Source organism: Ahaetulla prasina, chromosome 7, assembly GCF_028640845.1.
Source record: "Ahaetulla prasina isolate Xishuangbanna chromosome 7, ASM2864084v1, whole genome shotgun sequence".
Lineage (NCBI taxonomy): Eukaryota > Metazoa > Chordata > Lepidosauria > Squamata > Colubridae > Ahaetulla > Ahaetulla prasina.
In genome coordinates this window covers 41197076-41217459 of record NC_080545.1, presented here as the reverse complement: position 1 = coordinate 41217459, position 20384 = coordinate 41197076, and the positions used below count along the sequence as shown (strand labels likewise).

Here is a 20384-nt window from a genome sequence, read left to right as displayed (position 1 = left end):
TAAACAAGACAGAGTTCAGCTAATTGTTCTAAAAAAAAGGCGATAAATGCACTTTTATGCCCCTTTATTTTTTTTCTGCTTTTGAAATATTACGTTTAGCAATAAAGAAAAACTGGTGCAATATCATTTCTCTTTCCCTCCCTCCCTCCCTCTCTCTCTCCTGTTTCTCTCTTTCCCTTCTTCTTTTTCTGTTTCTCTCTCCCTCCCTCTCGTCTGTCTCTCTCTCCCTTTCTCTCTCTTTCTTTCCCTGCCTTCCTTTCTCTCTTCCTCCTCTCTCTTTCTGTCTTTTTCCCTCCCACTATCTCTCTTTCTCTCTGTTTCTCTCTTTCCATCCCCCTCTGTCCCTCTCTCTTTCCCCACTCTCTCTCTCTCTTTCCCTCTCTCCCTCTCCCTCTTTCTCCCTCCCCCGGTCTCTCTCTGCCTCTCTCGGTTTCTCTTTCTCTCTTTCTTTCTCTTTCCCTCCCCCCTGCCTGTTTCTCTCTTTTTCCCTCCCTTCCTCTCTTTCCTCCCCCACTCTCTTCCCCCTGAGGAGGGAAAGAAACCCCTGAATTGGTGCTGGGTGATGGGAATCTGATGTCCATAGGCTGATAAGCCCAGGAGCAGCGTGCCCATGCTCAGCTGGCCGGCAGGGAGGTGGGGTATCCCAACACAGACAGCTCTGCAGAAAAAGCAACTGACATCCGGGAGGCCAGAACAAGCTGAAACGATGGAGGGTCGCATTGTGGCTCCGCATTGTAATGGGCTTCAGGAGGAGGGGATCCCATCTCCCCCATTGTGAAGTGTGCGAGTGAAAAAGATCACTCAATCTATTCCAACTTCGTGAGAAGTTCGAATTGATTGAGTGAATTATTTTTTTAGTCCCACAAACTTTTGCTTCCCTCCAAACGATGGTGAGAAACACGATGGAGAAGGGCTGGGGCGATGGCGCACATGCCCACAGAGAGGACTCTGCATGCCACCTCTGGAACATGTGCCATTGGTTCACCACTACGGGCATAGGGGAACCTTCAGTGTTTGGTAGTCTGGAAAGAATTCCCAGCATCTAAAAATGAATGGGTTGACCATCACCATGTTAGAGCCTCTAAACCCGTCAAACACTTCCATAATCAGTATCCTGACAAACTCAAACGACATTTCTCTTGTTTTATGTTTCCCTGTTTATTTTATTTTATGTTTCCCTGTTTATTTTGTTTTGTTTTCCAGGACTGACGTCAATGTTCAGAGGGGCAGCATGTCAGGTCCAGAATGATGTCCTGCCATTCTGTTGGAAGTGGGGGCGGGGTCTTGCTGGCATTTCGCATGCTTTTGCTTTTGCTGTAACTGCTTGAGAATTAGGAAGGGGGATTGTCTTCAGAGATGGAGCAGATTCCCTCCCAGCCAGTTCCAGCCTGGTTTCAAGGCCATTGTGCCCTGAGAGAGAACTATTATATGCCTAGCACCTCAGCACTCTCAAAACAACCTTGTGGCATCACATTGGCTGCCAATGGACTGGTCAGGGGAGTTGGGTTTGGGGAAACGTACGGTTTGCTTTGTGCTCTACATGGGACTTTTCAGATTCCACCTTTTTTTCCTGCATTCACTTTCTCTCAATAATGAGAGGGACCAGCTGGGGCAGGTCCTTACACTAGTTATACAAAGAGAAATTTGAATGAGAGAAGAAAATATGTTTAACTAGTGGCATGCAAGGGAAACCATATCCATTTTTCTGGACTCTGAGATACCACTCCATTACCTGAAATATAAATCTGGGGGAGGAAATCCACTATCTGATTTATATTATTTTTTAATACCTACTCTGAGATATAGAGCAAAATATGGAGGGTTCCAATCACAGAATTGGGTTTTTGTTTTTGTATTTACATTTATATCCCGCCCTTCTCCGAAGACTCAGGGCGGCTTACATTGTGTAAAGCACTGTGTAAGGGTTGTGTGCTGAAGAGATGTCTGAGGATCAGTGATACCCAAATAATTATATGATTATCTGCAAACAGGACACAACATTTAAATCTATGTATATATTGTCAGCTTTGGAAGCCATACTAGGCCGGAAGCTTCCGTGCTGCCACTTTCTCATGTGTGGGAAAGTAGGAGGGGGGATTTAGTAGAGGGGTTGCCATTAGACATAATAACATTCTTCCTGTCGGTCAAGGTCAAGCCGATCCTGCATCTGGAGAAGGAGTGGTCGGAGTGATGTCTCAAGATGGGACAGTTGGCGATTGGAGCATGAGATTGGCAGAGGAGTCAGGGGATGGTTTTGGGGTTTTTGATTTACTGACTGAAAACCCGGATCTCTCAGATTCAGATTTTCCCAGATGTACCAGTTTACCTATCCTAGTAAAAGAACTTTGAAAGATGCGTGCTTCGGAGTTTTACTTGGCGAGGGTTTTTTTCTGGAACGCTGACATGTTATTTCCATTTATTTGGAAAGGCAAAACTCATGTTCTCTATGAAAAGTTTAACAACATTATTCCAAAGTTTCTGAAACAGTAACAACAACAGTTTAAATGTAAGACAGTTGAAAAATATAGTTTCTGCACGGCTTCTCTGGATTCTTATGTAAGATTCCAAATACTCACAGCCAAACACTGAAAATACAAGTACGAAACAAGAGATATTCAAAGAAATTGTACAAAGGGTATCACTTACATTTAAGGAAAAACTATGAATATCTGGATGCTATGGGGTGGTGATAAGTAAGGGGATATGGGTGCTCTTTAGCAAAATACTACCAAATATTTCAGTGATAGAGAACTAAAAAGGAGAAATTAATAATAATAATAATAATAATAATAATAATAATAATAATAATAATAATAATAATAATAATAATAATAATAATTTAATTTGTATACCGCCCTTCTCCCGGAGGACTCAGGGCGGTGAACAGGCAGATAAAATAAAAATGATACATTTCAATAAAAACAATATTTAAAAAACTTATTCCAATAGCCTAAATTTAAAATACAATACAAAATATAAAATAAACCCCAATAAAATCCATATTTAAAACCCTATTAAGCCAGTCCTGCTCGAAAGAATAGGTATGTTTTAAGCTCATGGCGAAAGGTCCGGAGGTCTGGAAGTTGTCGAGGTCCTGGGGGAAGCTCATTCCAGAGGGTAGGTGCCCCCACAGAGAAGGCTCTCCCCCTGGGGGTCGCCAGCCTGCACTGTCTGGCTGACGGCACCCTGAGGAGGCCCTCTCTATGAGAGCGTACGGTCGGTGGGAGGCATGTGGTAACAGAAGGCGGTCCCAAGATATCCCGGTCCTATGCCATGGAGCGCTTTAAAGGTGGTAACCAACACCTTGAAGTGCACTCGGAAAACCAAGGTAGCCAGTGCAGCCTGCGAGGATCCGTGTTATATGGGAGCCACGAGTGGCTCCTCTATCACCCGCTGCTGCATTCTGAACTAACTGAAGTCTCCGGGTGCACCTCAAGGGGAGCCCCATGTAGAGAGCGTTACAGTAGTCCAGGCGAGAAGTGACGAGGGCATGAGTGACCGTGCATAAGGCATCCCGGTCTAGAAAGGGGCGCAACTGGCGGACCAGGCGAACCTGGTAAAAAGCTCTCCTGGAGACGGTCGCCAAATGATCTTCAAAGGACAACCGTCCATCCAGGAGACCCCCCAAATTCCCCACCCTCTCCATTGGGGCCAATGATCCGCCCCCAACAGCCACCCGCGGTTGCAGCTGACTGTACCGGGATGCCGGCATCCACAGCCACTCAGTCTTGGAGGGGTTGAGCTTGAGCCTGTTTCTCCCCATCCAGACCCGTACGGCCTCCACACACCGAGACAACACTTCAACAGCTACATTGGGGTGGTCGGGTGGAAATGTACAGCTGGGTGTCATCCGCGTACAGTTGATAACTCACCCCAAAACCACTGATGACCTCGCCCAGCGGCTTCATGTAGATGTTGAACAGGAGAGGTGAGAGAACCGACCCCTGTGGCACCCCACAAAGGAGGCGCCTCGAGGTCAACCTCTGCCCCCCTGCCAACACCGTCTGCGATCGGTCGGAGAGATAGGATGAGAACCACCGAAATACGGTGCCTCCCACACCCAATCCCTCCAACCGTCGCAGCAGGATACCATGGTCGATGGTATCAAAAGCCGCTGAGAGATCAAGGAGAACCAGGGCAGAGGAATAACCTCTATCCCGGGCCCTCCAGAGGTCATCCACCAATGCGACCAAAGCTGTCTCCGTGCTGTACCCAGGTCGGAAACCGGACTGGAACGGGTCTAGATAGACAGATTCATCCAGGTACTGGGGTAACTGGTGTGCCACCACACTCTCAACAACCTTCGCCACAAAGCGAAGGTTGGAGACTGGACGATAGTTACTCAAAACAGCTGGGTCCAGGGAAGGCTTCTTGAGGAGGGGTCTCACCACCGCCTCTTTCAAGGCGGTGGGAACAACACCCTCCCTCAGAGAAGCGTTAACAATCCCCTGGAGCCAGCCTCGTGTAACCTCCCGGGTGGCCAGCACCAACCAGGAGGGACACGGGTCCAATAAACATGTGGTGGCATTCAGCCGCCCCAGCAACCTGTCCATGTCCTCGGGAGCCACAGGGTCAAACTCCTCCCAGATGGTCTCAACAAGACTAGCCTCCGTCACCTCGCCCGAAACTACCCAGTTTTGGTCCAGACCGTCCCGAAGCTGAGCGATTTTGTCAAACAGATACCTGCTGAAATCCTCAGCACAACCCTGTAAGGGGTCATCGCAACCCTCCTGGTTAAGGAGGGAGCGAGTCACCCTAAACAGGGCGGCTGGGCGGTTCTCTGCTGACGCAATGAGGGTAGAGACATAGGCCCGCTTGGCCTCCCTCAATGCCACTAGATAGGTCTGAGTAAAAGACCTAACTAGTGTTCGGTCAGCTTCAGAACGGCCGGACCTCCACGCGCTCTCTAGGCGTCTTCTCCGGTGTTTCATCTCCCTCAGCTCCTCGGAAAACCAAGGAGCTGGTTGATATCTCCGCCGGGTCAGACGCCGCAAAGGCACGACACGGTCCAAGGCGCCCACCGCGGCCTGTTCCCAGGCCGCAACAAGCTCCTCGGCCGAGCCGTGGGCCAGATCACCAGGGAGCGGCCCAAGCTCCATCAGGAACCTCTCCGGGTTCATCAGTTGCCTGGGACGGAACCAACTTATTGGTCCCGTCTCCCTGCGGTGTGGAGCAGCGGTCTGAAAGTCCAGACGAAGGAGAGAGTGGTCTATTGGCTCTATAAAGATTTATTATTTCACCTAATGGACAGGAGCAATTCAACACTGTTTATAGTCTATTGGCCAACTTGACATAATTTTTGGTTTTACAATCAATGAAATAAGCTGGACAACTGCCTACAAAATTGTATGTTGCAGAGATAATGAGAATATTTGAATTCCCACAATAGGTGGTTGCTATGTTTTCAGATGTGGGTCTGATTCCTGCATCAAAAAACAACAAAAAAAAAACCTTGAAAAATCCAGCATGTATATAAAGTACAGCCAGTGCTTCAAAGCATTTCAAACGGACAGTCAGCAAAAACATATCGCAGAAACATATCATATAAAACTAATCTTTAGCAAGGATTGTGGAAACACTCACTTTTTACAGGATTGCCAAAGACACATGAAATTTTGACCAGGTTTTTTCATTTGTTCTGCATGTGGACTTGATACAGTATATATAGAAGGTGGCAAACTGACTTGTGGACCTTGAACTTGCATTGTTGGTACCGGTATTACAGATGTGCTCTGTGAGAAAATGTTTTAAAAATAAGGATTATTTATATAACGAATTCATACTTTTCTCAACATCCAGTGACTTTGCTTTAAAATGTAAATGTCTTACAATTTCATATATGTAAACCACTAATCATTAAAGAGCTCTATATCACGATTAGCTTTCCATGGTTTTATTTCAACAAGAAGTAGATTGTAAACACTGTCTTTACAGAGTAAAAAATAAATAAAAAAAGAGGTCCCTGTGTTATTTACAGTTTTGCTCAATAGACTATCTATATCTGCTCTATTTTTACTCAACCCAGAATTAGACACAGTTTTAAGAAAGATTTCCAGATGGCAACTGCTTTTTACAGGAAAAAAAGCAACTGGCCAATTTAAAACAGACTCCATAATTTTAGCAATATTTTTCACACAAAGAAATATAAAGCGAAGCTACTGCATTAGTTTTGGCTCTGAATTAGCAGCTCTTAAGAACATGCTATATCATTATTTGACATCAATATGCATGCTATTAAACCCATTAATTGTGTGTGTGTGTGTTCAGGTATATACACATACACAAAAACACATACACTGCTGACAATCTCCTGTAGTGGAAAAACCACATAAAATACTTCTTGAAGCACTTCAGATGGATGATAAAGAATACTTAAAAATAGCACATCAATGAAAACGTTAAGCTAAAAACCCTTTTTCTCTTATTTATGTAACTTTCCAAAGTTTTCTTCATTTCCTAATGACAAATTTCTAACATGGCAGTAATCCCCAACCCCACTTGTCTTACATGGTAACAATCTCTGCATTATCAACACATTTATATTGTCACAAAATATTCCTAAAGCAGTATATCAAATACTAATATAATTAATATAATATAATAATACAACACAACATAATATAAACATAATTTGTAAACCTCTTGCACTAAAATGCTGTAATTTAGTATGAAAGCTTGGCTGGCTATCACTAGATTACTGAAGGTTTCCCAGTATGAATTACGGTCTTCAGAAAGAACATTCAGTTTACAGACCTGATCACTATGTTTATGGGCTTCATAGCTTTATATACAGAATTGTACTTAAATTCTTGCAACTATGGATTTGCTTTGTGCCACTAAGCTCGATCAAATCAAGTTGAAGCAGCCAATGATTTGGAGCTTCCTGGATGTTGCAGATTTGCTTTCCACACAAGGTTATTTAAGCAGGATGGCTTAAATCTAGGTTTAAGAGGGGGTGGATGGGTGGGTGACAATATGAAGAGAAATGAAAAAGTGGTCTCTACGCAAATATGTTTTGTTAAGAACTCATATAAAAATGGTTGCAAGTTACATTAATACAGTACAAAGTTGAAAAATAACTTTGGAGCAAACAACAATATTCCCAGTAAAATAAAACCCCTGCAACTGGAAAGTAGTGGGACAAAAAAATATGGAATAGTAAGAAAGGATGATTTGTGAAGTTTAGTTTACTGACAACATCACACGGCTTAGGCACTGAGATTACAAGTCATCTATATCTGCACAATATGAGAAAAGTCTTGCTAGCACTTGTTCTCTAGATACTACCCATCCAGATGGGTCTGGATGGGGAGAAACAGACTCAAGCTCAATCCCTCTAAGACAGAGTGGCTGTGGATGCCGGCACCCCGGTACAGTCAGCTGCAACCGCGGCTGACTGTTGGGGGCGAGTTATTGGCCCCAATGGAAAGGGTGCGCAACTTGGGTGTCCTCCTGGATGGGCGGCTGTCGTTCGATGATCATCTGGCGGCCATCTCCAGGAGGGCCTTTTACCAAGTACACTTGGTTCGCCAGTTGCGCCCCTTCCTTGACCGGAATGCCTTATGCACGGTCACTCACGCTCTGGTTACATCTCGTTTGGACTATTGCAATGCTCTCTACATGGGGCTGCCCTTGAAGTGCACCCAGAGGCTGCAGCTAGTCCAGAATGCAGCTGCGCGGGTAGTAATGGGAGCCACTCGTTGCTCCAATGTAACACCACTACTACGCAGTCTGCACTGGCTTCCTGTGGTCTTTAGGGTGCGCTTTAAGATTTTGGTTACCACCTTTAAAGCGCTCCATGGCTTAGGGCCCGGGTACTTACGGGACCGCCTGCTGTTACCTCATGTCTCCCACCGACCCGTACGCTCACACAGAGAGGGTCTTCTCAGGGTGCCGTCCGCCAAACAATGTCGGCTGGCAGCCCCCAGGGGCAGGGCCTTCTCTGTGGGAGCTCCTACGCTTTGGAACGAACTTCCCCCTGGATTACGCCAAGCGCCTGATCTTCGAACGTTTCGCCGTGAGCTGAAAACGCATTTATTTATCCAAGCGGGACTGGACTAAAAGTTTTAAAAGTTTTATTTAATTTTAACTGGGGTTAATTATTAATTTTAGGTAATGGGGTTTTATCATTTTAATTATAATTTTAAATTTTGGCCTATTTAAATAAGTTTTTTAATTAGTTTTTATTGTGTATGATTTCTGTATTTTTATCTGGCTGTAAACCGCCCTGAGTCCTTTGGGAGATAGGGCGGTATAAAAATTTGATTAAATAAATAAATAAATAAATACTTGAAAGTATTGTTAAAATAGGAGCCAAGTAACCAATAGTAATAATGACTTTATTACTCCCTGAACTTACAAACTAGCTCGTCCTCAATTTATGACAATTGAGTCCAACAATTGCTAAGAAAGACAGTTAAGTGAATTTTGCTCCATTTTTACAACCTTTCTTGCCACAGTTGTTAAGTGAATTACTGCAGTTGTTAATAACATGCTTGTTCAATAAATCTGGTTTCCCCACTGACTCTGCTTCTTAGGTGGCAAAAGTTGATCACATGACTCCCAGGACACTGTAACAGTCAAAAATGCATGTCAGTTGCCAAGCATCTAAATTTTGATCATGTGTGACCACGGGGATGTTGTAGTAGACATAAGTCACTTTTTTCAGTGCTATTGTAACTTTGAACGGTCACTAAATGAATGATGTAAGTGGAGGTCTACCTGTACTTCTCTGAAATTTTATTCATTTATAAAGTATGCAAATCTGTAAAAGAAACTTTTTCTTAATCTTAAGTAAACAGATTTTTAAGTAAATCTATTGAGTACAAATGCTTTAAGCAGAAAATGATAAAAACAAGTATTCAGTAATGAATATCAGAATTGACCAAGATGGCGACCAGTAAGGCTGCCCCGGAGGAACGATCTCTGTAAAGAGCAAAAGCTCTTAAGGAGAGCAGTCTCCAAGGCTTCTAAAAAACCTTCCATCGCCGTCCACCACCGAATCGCAGCCACTGGGATCGAAGAGGCAGCCGCCGCGATCGAAGTGGCTGCCGCTGCCGGGATCACTGAATCCGCTGCCGCAGGGATCGAAGCGGCCACCGCTGGCAGTATTGAAGTGGTCGCTGGTGCTGGAATCAATGCAGCTGCTGCCGGCGGGATTGAAGTGGCCGCCACTGCTGTCCACTGCCAAATCCACCGCCGCTGGGATTGAAGTGGCCGCCACCGCCGGGATAGAAGCGCCCACCGCCGCCCACCACCGAATCCGCCGCAAATTCAAATGGCTGCACTGAAGCGAGTCTCTGCCCCACTGAGACCACCGAGACTGCTGCCATCCCACCGACCGGAATTTCCAGGACATGGATGCAACTTAGGATTTTCCTCCGCTGAAGCCGAAGCTCTGCTCTCCAGTCTCCCAACTTAGATCCACTTTTAAAATTTCCCGCCACTGAGGCCACGCCGAGAAGACTAACGCGACTTGGACCCTTCAAACCAATTGCTAAATCGGTGAGTTAACACTCTACTTTCGGCCCAAACCTCTCATCCACCTCCATCCACCCTTCAATCACTCTACTTGTCTTCTCTACCGTTGAGAGAGAAAGAGAAAGAGACTCATCCTCATCCATCAGCCTCCATCTTACACCCTTTATCCATCCATCATCTATCCATCCTACATCTTCCCAACATCCTACTTCCCAACACTGCCATCTTGTGGAAAAGAGAGAAAGACCCTGAAATCTTACCTTACCACCTATTAACGTTAGTCTAATTACAGTCAAATTAACTGTAAAATACAAACTGAATCATGCCAAGCAGAAATTCCAACAAAAATACAAAACACTCTCGATCAATAGATGCCACTGCAAATAATGACCAATATGAATCAAAATTATGCCATAATTGTAATCATCCTATATCTGATAATACACAAAACATGGATACAACTATAAAATCTCATCAGAATATCACTGAATCCATTCAAGCTAACTTAGAAAAAACTATCACTAACTCCATTCAAACAAACCTAGAAAAAACTATCATTAACACCATTCAAACAAATTTAGAAAAAAAATTACTAGCACATTTTGATACACTCTTCACAAATCTTGAAAAAAAAATTACAGCACAAATAAATGGAATCACAACTGATCAAAAACATTTCTCAAACCAACAAACATTGCCTTCTACACAAACTAAACCAAAAACTTCTACCAATCAACTAAACAATGTAGCAATACTAGTAAAAGATACCACTGAGAGTGTTGTGTCTTGCCCGCCCTCAGAGCAGCCGGGGCCTTCTTACCTGCTCCCGCACACTGAGGAATGTATGCCTCCCGGTCCCAGTCCTGGCTCCATGCCCACACAAACTGCAGAAGGAGAATCTCCCTGCCCCAGCCCTGACTCCATGCCCAGGCAAACGGAGCAGCTAGACCCCTCCCCCTCCTCCACAGCAGGTGAGCCTGAGGAGGGTTTATTACCAACAGCTGATTGGTGTGACCCTCGCATCAGAAGATTGGAGAGACGGAGGCAACAGAGGGAAGGGAGGGGCAGGCCTTAATGAGTGCTGAGTCATGGTGCCACACCCCATGGCCTATATAAAGGAGCTACTTTCTGGCAGTCTCTGAGTCAGGCAAAAAGTCAAACTTATCTTGCTGAAGTCACTTACTGGTCTCCTGCCTGCTCTGAGGACTTTGCTAGGACTTTGGGCAGAGCTGCAGAGGCAAGCCTGATTCGGATTTCCCGGACCCAGCCGTCAGCGGAGGAGTGGGACACGACAGAGAGAGAACCAAAGCGTCAAAATGCTATATTATTTGGACTAGCTATTACAAATGAACCAGATATTGATAAAATACGTAACATCATTTCAAATTACAAACTATCAACCTTCAACCCTAATGAAATAACCGAAGTCTCCAGAGATGGACCCAAATTCAAATACAGTGATGGTTCAGTGGCGCCTAAATTCTGTAGTCATATGCAAAAATGAAACCAGCAAAAGAAATTTCATCTATACTATGAACACAATTGCCAGAAACAATCTCAGCTTCAACAAACTCAGAGCTAGACCAGACCTATAATTCCTACAACGTATTAGATACCATGAACTTCATTCTGAGCTCAAACGACGGCAAGAAGAAGGCGAAACCAACCTTTACATTGACTACCTTGCTGACTGCATAAAAAGAAAATCCTACAATCAAATAGCCATCATTCAACCACACTTCAATCAAAACATCCAACAATCCATCAATCAAGGCATCCATCCATCTGACAATCGAAACATCCAACCACCCGTTCAATCAACTGTCGAACAACCAACTAACCCCCAACCACCCGTACAAAACCTCCAACCATCCAATGAACAACCACTCAATGCTCAACCAACTTTCCTTCAACTACCTGTTGTACATAACCCTCAATCAACTATCAATCAAAACTAGGTATGCACGCCCCTTACCTCTTCTACACCAAACACTGCAGGTCTCAAATGTAAATTATTAAATGCAAGAAGTATTGTAAACAAATTATCTGAATTTATCCTATTGTTCAACAATGGTACATTTGATATTATATTTGTTTGTGAAACATGGCTAAACTCATCCCTCCCTAACTCCATTATTTCAAACAAAGAGTATCAAGTTTTTCGATCAGATCGTGAAAACCGCAGAGGTGGTGGAGTGCCTATCTTTTACAAAAAATCACTGAACCTAAAAAATATTCAAGTTGCACATAAACTTTCTCTTCCTGAAACTATTGTATGTGACCTGTCCATTAACACCACACTTAGATTCTTACTATGCTACAGAGCACCTGACTACAACATCGCTCACGCAAATAAGTTAACCACACTGCTAACATGGGCTACCTCTTGCCCATATCCTCTCATCTTCCTGGGTGACCTAAATCTACCTTTTATTAAATGGATAACAAATAAATGTACAACTGAACCAATCCATACTACACTATACAACGCCGTTACAGACCTAGGTCTTGAACAACTAGTAACTAACAATACAAGACTCAACAACTGCCTTGACCTCATCTTTTGCAGTAACACAAACTCAACTTATGGACTACAAATAAAAGAACTCTTTTCCAACAGTGACCACTGCATGATAGATTCAATATATGCCCTCACATAAATCGTCATAATAATAGTACTCCTAACTACAATTTCAAAAAAGCCAACTATGACCTTACAAACAACGACCTCTCATATCTTGACTGGCAAAATCTATTCTCAACCTGTATCACTGCCGAAGACCACTATAGAGTTTTCCTACTTGAAATCAATAGAATCATCAAACAATACGTACCACAAATCACCACCAAAATAAAAAAAAACAAATTACCCATATCAATAAAGAAGCTTCAATCAAAAAAAAAAATCCCTCTGGAGAAGAAACAAAAAGGGCCATGTAGCAAACTTCAAAAACCGCTACAGAAATATTTGCAACCAAATAAAAACTGAATGCACCATTTACCACACAAAGCAAGAAGATGATCTTCTGCGCACAAATTCCAATCGTGCTTTTTATAATTTTGTTAACAATAAACTTAAAGAATCAAGATCCATCCCACCACTAAAAGAATCTAACAGCAAAGAATATAGTGATGAAACTGTTAAAGCAAACCTCTTTAACACATTCTTTGGCTCAGTCTTTGTTAACAGTGATGGCTTATACCCAACATTCCCCAATCGTACCAACAATGATTACAACAACCTAATGCATATAGACTTCACAGAAGATAATGTTGAAAAAACTCTTCGCAAACTGAAACCAACTTTATCTATTGGACCTGATGGACTATGTGCATACTTCTTAAAAAAACTTTCCACTAATATAGCAGAACCCCTAAGCATACTCTTTGATAAAGCTTTCAAGACTGGTTCCCTTCCCAAACTTTGGTCTCTAGCCACAGTCATCCCTATCTTCAAAAAAGGAGATCCCAGCCTAGTTGAAAATTACAGACCAATCTCTCTATGCTGCGTCACCTGCAAAGTAATGGAATCTATCATCAACCAATCCATTACCCTCCACCTAGAAACAAACAACCTACTCTCTAATAAACAATTTTGTTTCAGAAAAAAATTATCGTGTAACTTACAACTTCTCCACTGCAAAAACACATGGACTACTAATCTTGATCAAGGCAAAACAATAGATGCAATCTACATAGACTTCTGTAAAGCTTTTGACTCAGTAGTACATGATAAACTTCTCCTAAAACTAAAATCCTACGGCATTTCAGGACCTCTTCACAATTGGATAACTGCTTTCCTGTCAAACAGACAAAAAGTGGTCAAAATTGGCAACGCTCTATCAAATCCTGTCCCTGTCAAAAGTGGCATTCCTCAAGGCAGCGTTCTTGGACCAACGCTCTTCATGCTATACATAAATGATCTCTGTGACCATATCTCAGGTTATTGTGTTCTCTTTGCTGATGATGTCAAACTATTTAACACCACCAACAATACTACTACCCTTCAAAAAGACCTTGACTTTGTATCCGATTGGTCTAAAACTTGGCAACTCCAAATCTCAACCAGCAAATTCTCAGTCTTACATATTGGAAAAAAGAACCCAAACACTAAGTACAAGCTTGATGGACATTACCTTACAGATGACCCCCACCCTGTTAAAGACCTTGGAGTTTTCATATCAAATGATCTAAGCACCAAAGCCCACTGCAACTACATAGCAAAAAAGGCTCTAAGAGTTGTAAACCTAATTCTGCGTAGCTTCTTTTCCAAAAACTCTACACTACTAACCAAAGCATTCAAAACATTTGCCAGACCTATTCTTGAATAAGCTAACCTGTCTGGAACCCATACCACATCTCTGACATTAATACAATTGAACGAGTCCAGAAATATTTTACAGGAAGAGTTCTCCACTCCTCTGTAAACAACAAAATACCTTATACCCAGTGGTGGGATTCAATAATTTAACAACCGGTTTTCTGCCCTAATGATTTCTTCCAACAACCAGTTCACCAAACTGCTCAGAGAATTAACAACCGGTTTTCCCGAAGTGGTGTGAACTGGCTGAATCCCACCACTGCTTATACCACCAGACTTGAAATCCTGGGATTAGAAAACTTAGAACTCCGCCGACTCCGACAAGACCTGTGTTTAACACACAGAATCATCTCTTGCAATGTCCTTCCTGTTAAAGACTACTTCAGCTTCAATCGCAATAATACAAGAGCAAACAATAGATTCAAAGTTAATGTTAACCGCTTCAATCTTGATTGCAGAAAATATGACTTTTGTAACAGAGTTGTTAATGCTTGGAATACACTACCTGAACTCTTTAGTCTCTTCTCAAACTCCCAAAAGCTTTAACCAAAAACTGTCTACCATTGACTTCACCCCATTCCTAAGAGGACTATAAGGGGCATGCACAAGTGCACAAAAGTGCCTACCGTTCCTGTCCTATTGTTTCCTTTCATTATATGTGCTTGTATATAATGTTGTGACAAAAATAAATAAAAAAATAAAAAAAACTACAGTCAGCCTCTGAAGGAAAACCATTTTGGAGAATGTATATTTAAAATTTGAAGGCTAGATAGAGAGCTGTTTTTCACAGATACCATGTCAGATGAAAGGAGATGAATTCCCCCAGTTAACTATGTACAGGAGAACAATACTTGTAAATAGGAACTTCTATTCAAAATTGCTTCCCTATTCCTATCTTCAGCTTTCTGTAACAAATACTCTATTGTTTTTTTTTCTCTAAAATTCAAAAGGGAAACCCAGAACTAAATATGTTTATTTAAGCTAATAATTTAAAAAATGGGCAACAACTGAGAAAGACTTATTCAACTTTTATTCTACTCATACATCTCATTAAGAGATTCTTTCTTCAGATATTAATGCTTTAAGAAGCTCAAATGAATAGTCATGCAGATATCCTCCATCCTGACCTGCAGGATCATCTCCTCATCTCTGCATGTTCTAGGGCTGATAAGAGGTCTCAAATCAGGCCTCTCTCATCTATTGATGCCTCCAGTTGTCTCAAATGTTAGCCTTGTCCATGTTACCTTTAGTGCCTGTTTGCCTCATTCCCCTTGAGGCTAGCATTCATCTGGGACACCTTGAGAAGCTTTCTTCATTTCAGATTCTTCTAAGCTGACCACCACAATTACCATTTAATAGGCCAATTCACTTACTATTAAGAGTGTATACAGGGTTGTAACAGGATGGATAACTTGAAATGAGAGAATGATGGCATATTAATTAGATGGAGATGACAAAAGGCTTTCCTGGCCATTAAAGCTACTTATTTATCTGTCAGCACAAATGCACAGAATTCTACCAAATAGAATAATTTCATCAACGAGGACAAACCTAAGTTCCTAGATGGTATTCACAAAGAAGTACTGCAGAACTGTGAGTTTATATATCAGAGACAATTTTTTTCCTCAGGCACTGACTTTGAGAAAGTACATTAGAAGATACCGGCTCACACTGGGTGGGAATATATCAAATACTGATGTGAACCACAACACAAATATATTTGAAAACAGATAACTCATGTACATAAACAGAGACATCTTATCCTTTTTTTTCATACACTTATACTTTTTTCATACATTCTCCCTCTTATGAGATCCTTGGTGCTCTCTGAGCTTAGCTGTTTTCTTGCAGACATTTAGTTACCCAACTAGATAATAACTTGAAGGTCTGATGAATTGTCAATTAACTCTAGAAATTTACATCATCACTTCTGTTTGACCTTTCTTCCACACTGTTCTTGAAAAATGTCTAAGTAATAAGTATTTGGTATCCAACAAGATACAAGGTATTTGTCTGGTATCTTTCATGATGAAAGCCAAGTCGAAAAATTAATTCAGTGTTAAAGTTCAGAAATGCCTGTTTTTTATATTTTTTTACAAATAAAATTGTAAGTAAATCATACTGTTCTAAATGTACTTTGAATCCAAAGATAACCAAATGAAAATAAATTGACAAGATAACTGGCCAAATGCCTTCCTAATTCTAACCTTTAAGCTAGTTATGTTCCTTTATAGGCAGCTATTTGCAACTAAACCTATACTACAAAGGAACAGTTTTCTGAAATTTCTTCCATTTAAAGGTAAAAGTAAAGGTTCCCCTCGCACGTATATGCTAGTCATTCCCGACTCTAGGGGGCAATGCTCATCTCCGTTTCAAAGCCGAAGAGCCAGCGCTGTCTGAAAACATCTCCGTGATCATGTGGCTGGCATGACTAAATGCCAAAGGCGCACGGAACGCTGTTACCTTCCCACCAAAGGTGGTCCCTATTTTCCTACTTGCATTTTTACATGCTTTCGAACTGCTAGGTTGGCAGAAACTGGGACTAGTAACGGGAGCTCACCCCATTATGTGGCACTCGGGATTTGAACTGCTGAACTGCCAACCTTTCGATCAACAAGCTTATCCACTGAGCCACCAACGTCCCTTTTCTTCCATTTGCTTATTTTAAAAATCAAGACAATTATCAGTTCCCAGAATCATTTTATATTCTTCTTGATTGTCCTAGTTTTCAGTTTAGTTCTTGGTTTTTCATCTTGAAAAAGTGGTCAAGTAGAACAAAGAAAAAGTTCATACAAAGATCTTGAAGGTAGCTTATCGATAGAAATTAGACATAATATTAACAACATAAAGAATAAACATGAAGAGATTCATGATAACTTATGTCCATAATATTAAAGGATTTTACAGCTTTTGAGTTTCTATAAATACAACATTTACAAATCATATATAACTAAGATTAAATACTATTTGTAATTTACAAATTTAACCGTTTAACAAATTTAAATGATTAGATTTAACTGTTTAACAGATTTAAAGCCTACTTTACAAAATATCACTCATGAAATAATTACAATTTAAAAATCCCTAGACAAATTTAAAACATCTGTCTATCCATCCATCCATGATAAAATAGCATCAGGGAACAAATTTTGTTAACATTTTGGTTTAAAATTAAACCTGATCAGATGATTGCTGGGATAAATACGGTAAATTATTTTCCACCAAGACTTATGTACCATTTCAGATAGTGAATTTCAAATGTGAAGACTGACATTTCTGGACATAAATGTTTCAACATATGACAGTAACTCAGTCTGTAAACTATCAGTCATACACTACTGAGACAAGATCCGATTCACTTTTTCTACATAAGGCTGTTTTTACCTCAAATTACCGTGAGGCAAGATGGGTGGTCTATAAATGTTATAAATAAATAAATAAATAAATAAATAAATAAATAAATAAATAAATAAATAAATAAATAAATAAATAATAAACTGGTGATCTAACAAAAGCTGATAAAAAAACATATTTTGTGTAGAGCCCACCTTACCCACTTCACCAGATTATGCAGCAAGTCCAGAACATTTCACAAAATTTAAGGGAATGAATCCACAGAATCAGTTGTACATTGTCATCAGAATGAATGAAATTCCCTACCCATGAAACTGCAACCTTGTGTGGAACATGTGTCATATTATTTTCTTGTATTAATTTCTTGACTACTACCTAGAAACTATTCAGAGTTTCCACTACTTTAGAGAACAAAAATTAGACAAAAATGAACTAATTAGAAATAATTAGAAATAAAATATTGTCATGAGGCAGGTTTTAGAATAAAAACTGACTACAGAGCAGAAATGCAAAGTAACCAATAAGTTATACAACGTGGAAAAAGAATGAAATGGATTATATTACGAATGGATACCATTTTTACAAATGCATTTTTCAAAATCTGCACTATGGTTTTTTTTCTTACTTATTGTACTCAAATATCCCAAAATGTTTCTGCACAAAGAGCATTTTTGTGCAGAAACATTTTGGGAATAGTTGAGTACAATAATTCTTCACATTAAACTCTTACAGATGTATTAATTTGTAAGTTATTCAAACATATTTTATCCTGCAAATAATGTTTTCCTTGTATAAGGAAATTTTAATAGGCATACCATAAATGTTAGAGAAGAATTACAGTGAATATAGAAAGTAGAAACACCCGTTAAAATGCCAGGTTTTTGAGATGTAAAAAGAGCAGGCCAAATCACTTCAGAATTCTTTCAACCTTTAATATAACATATAAACTGTTCAGCAATTCAATTGAAAAACAAACTGATTTTTTTAACAGGGAATGTACTAATTTTTTTTTTAAGAAAATGAGGTGGATACAAACTCCTAACAAATAAAATAAATGAAAGCTGAGTTTTTAAAAATCGTTCCAATAATTATTACAGATCCAGCGGTTCTCAACCTGTGGGTCGGGACCCCGTTGGGGGTCGAATGACGATTTGCCAGGGTTCGCCTAAAACCATCGGAAATATGGGAAGTATACTTGCGAGTCAAAGAATCGCGCTCCAATGGTTGACTCCACAAGCCAGCTGCAGGCTCTTCAAATCGCTAGCCGAATTCGGCTTCAGGCACGATGAATTAAAAAAGAGAAAAATCTTTGCTCTGATGTCTCCCTCTCAAACCAGCTGCAATCACTCCTAATCGCTAGCCTAATCTGGCTTCAGGCGCGATAAATTTAATAGGGGAGGAGTCTCCGCTTTAATGCCTCCGTCCTCAAGGCAATTGCAAGCAGTTCAGATAGCTAGCCAATACGGCTTCAGGCGCGATAAATTCAAAACGAAAATAATTTTATGGTTGGGGTCGCCAAATCTTGGGAAATTGTATTAAAGGGGTCGCCACATCGTGAGGAATTGTATTAAAGGGGTCGCAGCATTATAAAGGTTGAGAACCATTGTTCTAATCAGAACTTTAAACTTGTCTGGAAGCTTAAATCCAAAAAAACGACCAATGAATACCTGTAAACCTCAAGAACTACCTGTAGCTGTAGTATTGTGACCTGCAACATGACCCGAGTTTCATTGAACAAAAGATTCAAGAAACCATGCACTGAATAATGTCTTAATTGGACACACTGAGGCACAATTTGTCTCTTTATTGAAAAAAGCATGTCAAGTTTTAATAATTAGTGGCAGTTTTTTAACAATATGATTTCAACCAAATGCTTCCTATACTTGTCAATCAATACCACACATCAGCTTGGCCTATTTCCCCTACAGAAATGTTATAGCTTCGTTATATTCAAGGACTGTCTTGAATGAATTGCTCACTTCAATATTTCAAATGATTGGAGGAGGCGTGGCCAGCGTCGCGACGACGTAAACCCCGGGAACTCCGGAAAAAGCATCAAAATTCCTGTCCATCTGGGGGTCCTTAATGGACCATAGCTGTCCTGGAGGGACAGCGAAGAAAGAAGGCACCAGCTGATGTGAACAGGGAAGTTGCGAATTCCCTGCAGCACCGACATCCAGCCTTCGACCCAATGACAAGGAAAGGCAGCCATTAGGAGCTGCCAAAGTTGGGACGGCCACACAAGAAGATTGAGCAGGAGGGAAGATCAGAGCAGAGTATTGATACCAGGCAAGTGATTGGCTAACTTGCAGGTAAGAAGAAATTTTTTTAAAAAAAAAGCTCAAGAGATTTTCCAGCTTGAATTTAGTGGCTAATTGGCACGTGGAAATTTAAAGTGAGAGGAAACAAACAGCAAAGAGGATTTTTAAGACAAAAGCCCCAAAAGAACTAACATTCCATCTGGACTTAAAATTGGTTTTGGAAGAAAAAATAAATATTAAAAGGAGAAGAAAATTGAGAGAAAGCATATTTTGCTATCAAAAGGATTAAATAGAGGAAGACAAAGGAATTGGTTTTGTGGATTAACAAGTGACATTTTGTTGCTGGGAGTTGTGGATTGGAGAGAACTACATCAGTGGAGAGGGGAAAAAAACAGTGCATTGTTTAGACTATTAAGAGAAAAAGGAACACCGAAGGAGTACTTCTTTAACAGCTGTGGCATAGCTTCAAAAGACTGGAGAGATCTAGATTGGAACTAGGACGACCCGGAAAAAAAAACAAAAAAACCATCTGAACTGGCTTGCATTTGGAAATAGAAAAAAAGGGCGGAGGGAAAGAGACAATATTTTGGACTTGAATCTGGACTATACAGAAGTTAAAATAAATAAATTTAAAAAGTTTTGCTCCTTATATTGAAAATATGGAGAACTGGGAGGAATTATGGGAGATGCTTCAAATGGTGCAAGAATCCTTTAAAGGGAATAAAAAAGCAGAGCTGTGCCTTAAAAATAAAAAAAGAAATTATGAAGAAATTATGGGGAAACAAGAGCAACAAAAATATAATGTTGAAAAAGAAATGAGTGAGGATAACACTACAGATGATTCATATTGGGATTGATAGTGGAAAAATAGAAATGATGAGGGAGAAGGATACTTTGAAAAAGAAAGAGGAAAAAGAAAAGAAGAAAAGATTGAAGGGAAAAACTAAAAGAGTGGGGGGAAAAACAGA

General features: G+C 40.7%; 1 protein-coding gene across 5 annotated transcripts in view; it reads right to left on the bottom strand.

Annotated features, from left to right (window-relative positions):
• Nucleotides 1-20384, bottom strand: part of ARID2 (AT-rich interaction domain 2) — a 295603-nt gene that overhangs the window by 66380 nt on the left and 208839 nt on the right. For all 5 annotated transcript variants that reach the window (XM_058191210.1, XM_058191209.1, XM_058191212.1 and 2 more), the window contains one exon: nt 5584-5732. In XM_058191210.1, the coding sequence (XP_058047193.1) occupies nt 5584-5732 (149 nt within the window). The remainder of the gene's footprint in view (nt 1-5583; nt 5733-20384) is intronic.